General features: G+C 49.1%; 1 protein-coding gene across 1 annotated transcript in view; it reads right to left on the bottom strand.

Moving 5' to 3' along the window:
- Positions 1 to 3,275: 3,275 nt before the first annotated feature.
- NODAL (nodal growth differentiation factor) overlaps positions 3,276 to 7,292 on the bottom strand; it is a 22,905-nt gene continuing 18,888 nt past the window's right edge. The window contains exons 2-3 of the mRNA XM_011991178.1: positions 6,101 to 6,798; positions 3,276 to 3,912 (exon numbers count right to left, since the gene is read on the bottom strand). Of these exons, the coding sequence (XP_011846568.1) occupies positions 3,760 to 3,912; positions 6,101 to 6,798 (851 nt within the window). The 3' untranslated portion in view covers positions 3,276 to 3,759. The remainder of the gene's footprint in view (positions 3,913 to 6,100; positions 6,799 to 7,292) is intronic.

Consider the following 7,292-nt stretch of genomic DNA (forward strand, 5'->3'; position numbering starts at 1 on the left):
AGATGGGACCAAAACCTTAAAAGCCCTTTCCTACATCCTTTACTGTGCCCTAAAGGCAATTAGGATAGATAAGGATCTTACTGCTAATGAAAGGGAAGACTTTTTTTTTTTTTTTTTGAGACTGAATCTTGCTGTGTGTGTCGCTCAGGCTGGAGTGCAGTGGTGTGACCTCGGCTCACTGTAACCCCTGCTTCCCGGGTTCAAGTGATTCTCCTGCCTCAACCTCCTGAGTAGCTGGGATTACAGGCACGTGCTACCACACCCGGCTAATTTTTGTATTTTTAGTAGAGACGGGGTTTCACCATGTTGGTCAGGCTGATCTCAAACTCCAGACCTCGTGATCCGCCTGCCTCAGCCTCCCAAAGTGCTGGGATTACAGGCGTGAGCCACTGCGCTGGCCCGAAAAGACTTTTAAAGATGGAGACAAACCCCAGGTTAGGGGTGCTATCCCAAGGTCACAGCCACTCCCCACATCTCTGTGGATCCTGTGCTTCTGTTTCTTACAATGTTTCTAGTTTCTCCATGCTTACATACTGCCAGGCCCACCCACTTGCCCAGCCAAGGAGTGTAATGTGTCCAGTTTTTCTCACAACTGACTTGGCACTGCTTGAGAGCAAGTTAAAATAACTCTTGAATACTCTTAAAACCCTAGGTTCAGGCCAGGTGCAGTGGCTCACATCTGTAATCTCAACACGTTGGGAGGCCAAGACAGGACCATAGCTTGAGCCCAGAAGTTGGAGACCAGCCTTGGCAACATGGCGAGACCCTGTCTGTACAAAAAAAATCTAAAAAATTAGTTGAGTATGATGGTGCATGCTTGCAGTCCCAGCTACTTGGGAGGCTGAGGTAGGAGGATTGCTTGAGCCCAGGATGGCAAGACTGCAGTGAGCCATGATTGTGCCACTGCACTCGTCTAGGTGACAGTGAGATCCTATCTCAAAACAACAGAAAACATCCCAGGTTCAGACAGGACACAATTCTCCTAGGTAGTATTTCCTGTGACTTACAGAGCCTTCAGCAAGCACATGGCCTAGAGCATGGAGCTATTCCCTAGGCTCCAGTAGGTAGGCTTTGCCCCAATTACTTTGTCCAGGCAACAGAATGACTCTGCTGCTGACGTAGCAAACACTGGGCTTTCAGCAGGGGTCAGCAAAACACAGAGTTTCACTACTTTGTGCACTACTTTTGTTTGACATGAGGCAATGAATGCCCTGTCGTCAAGGGTTTGTTCTTGGAGTCAATAGAGCCGCTGACTGTAAACACGCCCACAAGCTGTAGCTACAAATAGCTTGACCTTTCGCTCTCTGGCACCAGCCATGTAAGAAAGCTCTGGGGTGATTTTCACTTCTAAGAACTAGTTCAGTAGTATAATTGGGTTCAAATTTTTGGTTCTAAAGGCTAAGGCTTGGATCCCAAGATAGGTGAGCACAAACCTCTAGTTGCTATTAAGCAGTAAGTGCCCCTAGGGCTCAAGAGACCAGAGCTCAGCTCTTGGCCCTGCCACCCCTAGCTGTGTGGTCAGGCCCTGAGGTCTCACTGGGGTCTCGTTTAGGAATGGGGATCAGACAAGCTGACCTCACAAGTTTGCCCGTGCTCGGCTGTTCTGTACATGGTCAGATGCAGAATCTTGTTGTGATTCTGAATTGTTGGGTCTGGGCAGTCTATTTCTAGTCCAGGCAGTGAACAGCTGGATCAGCTTTGTTGTGGAATCAAGGCACTGAGGTTTCTCAAGCCCAGGCCTGGCTCTAGCCCCTTTCTGGGCCACGACTATGGTATTGACTCAACCAAAGCCTCAGTTGAGTTCGTCTGAGCTCAACAGGGTTCACAAATGATTGGAATCATTTTCTGAAGGCTGTAGCGTAAGTGGGTAGGTTTCTTGGGAAAGCAGGATCTGGTAGATATACTGTGGGCTCACATTCCCAATCAAGTGGCCCCTTTGCTCCATGAAACTACAAAAAAAGTGCCTCTGCTTTGGCAGTGTTCAATGAGATCAAGCTGTTAAGAGCAGAATTGCTTCTTTTGTTTGTTTTATTTAAACAGAGACAGGTTCTCACTATGTTGCCCAGGCTGGTCTTGAACTACTGGACTCAAGCGGTCTTTCCACCTCTGCCTCCCAAAGTGCTGGAATTATAGGCGTGAGCCACTGCACCCAGCCAGAATTGTTGCCTCTGAGGTCTTTTTACCCGGAAGATAACTGTGGTCAGGGGTTTTGGGGGGTAGAGCTGCCTCATTCAGGCTCCTTTTGCTGTGCTGCCCATGTGGAACCTGAAATTAAGTCCGTCTTAGAACCCTGAGTAACAAAAGAGCTGATAAAGGTTATATTAAGGGCATATGGCAGGGACTGGGTTTAGCAGGCTTTATAAGCTTTAGAGGGAGATAGGGATAAGGCAGCATTTCCTATTCAGTCTACAGCTTAAAGCTGATGGCTCTTCTGAGCCTGACAACAGACATTTAATACGAATGCGTTACGAATCACCAGCGTTCCTTTTTCTTTTTTTTCTTTTTTTTTGAGACGGAGTCTCGCTCTGTCGCCCAGGCTGGAGTGCGGTGGTGTGATCTCAGCTCACTGCAAGCCCCACCTCCCGGGTTCACGGCATTCTCCTGCCTCAGCCTCCGGAGTAGCTGGGACTACAGGCAACCGCTCTGCCACCACACCACACCCGGCTCATTTTTTTGTATTTTTAGTAGAGACGGGGTTTCACCGTGTTAGCCGGGATGGTCTCGATCTCCTGACCTCGTGATCCGCCCGCCTCAGCCTCGCAAAGTGCTGGGATTGCAGGCGTGAGCCACCATGCCTGGCCCACACCAGCATTCCTTTTACAAGTGGAGTCTGGACAGTGAATTGCTCACCTGAGGTCACACAGCTTCCAGTGGCTGAGCTGTGACCATAGAGCAAGTATCTTGCCACCCAGGGCAAGGCCTTCACCACTGCTGGATAGGAAGCTCAGAGGCCTCATTAATAGCACACATTGAGAGACTGAGGTGAATTGTCACCAACTTTAATAGATTCAGGTTGTGTCTGCCTAAGCAGACTGACATGGGGATGTCTGAAAGCTCCAGCTTCTGTAACCTAACATGGCCAGTCCTCTTGGATGAGTTCCTGCCTCTGCCTTCACAGGCACCAGCTGGCCCAGGAGAACTAGACAATGGCTTTATTGTTGTACAGCTCATTAGCAGAAACCCACTCCAGTGAGCCTCTGGACAAGGCCAGTAGATTACCACTGGCCAGCCAGAAAGCTGTGGGGCTCCCCCAACCCAGCCTGAGGCAATGAGAGTGATGGACTCTTTTTAATCTATACAGCGATCCTTAATCTTTGGGGAGGGGCACAGGTCACACACAGACTACTTTGGAAAATACATGAAAGCTATAGGTGACCTCATCCCACCTCCAGAATACATGCACATATGTCTCAACTTTCACATACAGTTTCAGGGGGTTCACAGGTTTTTTAAAAATCCAGTAGAGAACTCAACGCACTTGTGCTTTTCCTCGCCACTGTCTTTTCAGTAAAGAGAACATTCAGCAAGTCCCCTGCACAGGCTTCTTCCTCCCTCTTCCTGACAGCGGCCTCTGTGCTTGGCCAGACTCCACCGAGCCCTTCATTTACAGAGTGGGCAGCCCTTCCTCTTCAGTTCCGGTGGGCAGAGCAACTTTGCCCCTCTCTCTTTCTCCTTACTGGATTAGATGGTTATCATGTCTTCCAGGAGCTTCCCGGTCTTCCAGAGTGCAGGTAAATCCAGTCTCCCTCCAGGATGTCATCAGAGGCACCCACATTCTTCCACAATCATGTCTTTATGGTGATCTAGGAGCACTCTGCCATTGTCCACATACAGCATGCTCAGCGGCTTGGTCTTCACTGGGGCGCAGCAAGTAGAAGGGACTCGGTGGGGCTGGTAACGTTTCAGCAGACTCTGTAAAGGAAAGGAAAGGAATGTCAATTCACATCCTGATGGGCAGGTCAGAATAGTAGTATTTCTGGGTAAAGAGTAAAAAAGTTATGGAGTTAAAGTCACTTCCTGAGTGCAAAAATAGAAGAAAATTATTTTCATAAAGGAATTAGCTTGCTAGTATATCATCAGCTCTAAAGTCTAAACTAACTTTAGCTCTGTGATTGTTTTGTGAAAACAGCCTTTAAACAGATTCAAAAAATCACATGTATCTGGGTAGAGTAGTAGCTAATTTTTTTTTTAGTAGTAGCTAATTTTTATGTTCTCCTATTATTCTAATCTAAAGCAAATACTATTTTTTTTTTCTTTTTTGAGATGGTCTTGCTCTGTTGCCCAGGCTGGAGTGCAGTGGTGCAATCACAGCTCATTGTATCCTCAACCTCCTGGGCTCAGGTGATCCTCCCACCTCAGCCTCTTGAGTAGCTGGAACTACATATGCATGCCACCATACCTGGCTAATTTTTGTATTTTTTGTAGAAATAGGGTTTCGGCATGTTGCCCAGGCTGATCTTGACCTCCTGGGCTCAAGCGATCCACCCACCTCAGCCTCCCAAAATGTTGGAATTACAGGAGTGAGCCACCATGCCCAGCTGTGAATACCAATTTTTAAAATATTCCAAGAAACTCATGGTTTAGTTCTAGAAATATGAAGCAGAATAGTTAATCATGTGGAAATTCTTATGGGATTTGCTATCAGCCAGAGAAGGACAGAGAGAGTCAATAGGAGGAAAGGTAACAAGACCTTGGCATTTTGGAACCAGGCCCTGTCCCTGTGGTCTAGTAACATCTTTTTGGATCACAGTGTCAGAGTTGGCAATTGGGACTGTCTGGGTCTTTGTGGTGCTGCAGGTGGGCGATGAAAATCAGCAGGCCTGGGTGAGGCTCAGGACAGATCCTTGGAAGCTCTAGCGCCCCCGATGACTCCTTGCATGACCTTAGCCCATGTGCTCACGCTCTCTAGAGACCCTGAACCCCGCCTGAGGCTTGGCATGGAGGATATACTGCAAGTCCAGGAGATTCTCATTCCAGACTTCATGGAGTAAAATGAAAACATTTTGGTCCCATATGACCTTTGACAGCAGGGCAGGGCCACCTATAACATCAGATCTACCATATTAGGCTCTATTTTCTGTTCTCTCCATCTTATTCTCTTTCCTAACTCACCAGCCCTGTTCTTCCTCCACCACCTCCTAGACCTTAGGCTGACTAGTGGCACCAAGTGGCAGCCTCTGGTCTTGTCTACTTCTTTTTCTTGTTTTTGAGACAGAGTTTCGCTCTTGTTGCCCAGGCTAGAGTGCAATGGCATGATCTCGGCTCACTGCAACCTCTGCCTCCTGGGTTCAAGCGATTCTCCTGCCTCAGCCTCCCAAGTAGCTGGGATTACAGGCACGTGCCACAATACCTGGCTGATTTTTGTATTTTGTGTCACCGTGCTGGTCAGCCTGGTCTCGAACTCCTAACCTCAGGTGATCCACCCACCTCAGCCTCCCAAAGTGCTGGGATTATAGGCATGTGCCACCGCACCTGGCCGGCCTTGTCTACTTCTGTAGAATGAGTAGTCAATTCTCAACCAAAATACTGTAGCTGGAACAGTGTGATTCCAACCATGGCCCCATAATGCAGCCAAACATGCCTGTTACCTACCAACTACTTTACATGTCATATGCATGTCATCTCATTAACCCTACAGCATCCCTATGAAATATGGCATTGCCCTCCTCATCTTACAGGTGGAAAAACTGAAGCTTGAGAGAATAAGCAACCTAATCAGCATCACACAGCTAATAAGGAGTCAAATGCAGGCCTGCCTGTCCCCAAAGTCCAGATTCTTCCTTTCCTAGAATGTCAGGGCTAGGGAAGTGCTGAGACCCTCTGGTCTACCCCTACCCCCTAATTTTATGAAAGACAAGGATAAAGTCCCAGGGAAACAATGTGTTCAAGGCTACCCAATGACACATGACCCCATACAGGCTTTATAAGGATGTTACACTCGGTCATCTCTACATCCCTGGTACCTAGCACAGGACCTGGCACATTGGAGATGCTTGAATAGCTGTGAATGCAGGAACACAGTCATTTAATAGCTAAGCTAGAGCCCTGTCCCCCAAGGCTGGCTTACTGCCTCCCCTTCGCCTCATGCCTGGCATCCCACCTGGATGTATGCATGGTTGGTTGGATGAAACTCCTCCCCGACAGGATTAGGACACTCGCCCTCGCAGCGATAGGCGTTGTACTGCTTGGGGTAGATGATCCAGGAGCCCCATCCGATCAGGTTGAAGTCCACCTGGAACTTGACCTTCCGACACAGTTGACTTCTGTCTGGCAAGTGATGTCGACGGTGCCTCTTGCCCCACTCCCAGGACAGCTGTCCCTCCTGGGCCCGCCAGGAGCTCTCGGCTTCCCACAGCAAGGTGGACCCACCCAGCTGTCTCTGCTCCTGCGAGAGGTTGGAGTAGAGCATAAGGAGCACATTGGTGGCAGGCGGTGTGGGGGGCCGCTGCCAGCACTCTCCAGCTACCCTGGACATCTGCTTCTCCAGGGTCCCAGGGCGCTTCAGCCACTTGGAGAGTGGCCTGGTCACCTCCAAGACCATGTTGCCCAAGGAAAAGGTGACCTGGGACAAAGTGACAGTGAACAGGTCCATCTGAAACCGCTCAAAGCAGCTGGCTGAAGCCTGCTCTGTGTCAGGCTTTGGCTGGTGGAAAATCTCAATGGCAAGTGAGCCCTCAGTGGGGAGGTCCACGGGGCTGGACAGCTGCAGCCGGAGCTCAGCCCATGCCAGATCCTCTTGTTGGCTCAGGAAGGAGAAGTCAAAAGCAAAGGTCCAGTTCTGCCCATCCACCTCCACATCTGGATAGAAGAAAACCAGGAAGGAAGCAGGGTGAGTGAGGGCCTCCCCCAGCCTCAGTCCGTGTCACAACCACCATAGCTCTTGCTGGAGGCCTTACCTTATATAGAATTACCTTTGAATTCTCACCCCAACCCTGTGAATTGGTAAGATTTTTGAGTCCCTTTTACAGATGAGGAAAACGAAGGCTCACAGTGGTTAAAAGACCTGACCAAGGTGTCATTCTTGGAAAGTGGCAGAGCCAAGAGTAAACCTGGATTTGCCCAACTGCTAAGCCCAGACTCCGAATCACTGTTCTTCCAGTCCCCCTTCCAAGATAACTTGCAAAGCCAGAGGACAGTCAGTAAAAATGTGATGAGTTGCATCTCCCTCTCCCCTCTCTCTTCTGGTACATAAAGTCTGACCAACATGGAGAAACCCCATCTCTATTAAAAATACAAAATTAGGCCGGGCGCGGTGGCTCAAGCCTGTAATCCCAGCACTTTGGGAGGCCGAG

The sequence above is a fragment of the Mandrillus leucophaeus genome, unplaced genomic scaffold (genome assembly GCF_000951045.1).
Source record: "Mandrillus leucophaeus isolate KB7577 unplaced genomic scaffold, Mleu.le_1.0 Scaffold39, whole genome shotgun sequence".
In the NCBI taxonomy this organism is placed as follows: domain Eukaryota; kingdom Metazoa; phylum Chordata; class Mammalia; order Primates; family Cercopithecidae; genus Mandrillus; species Mandrillus leucophaeus.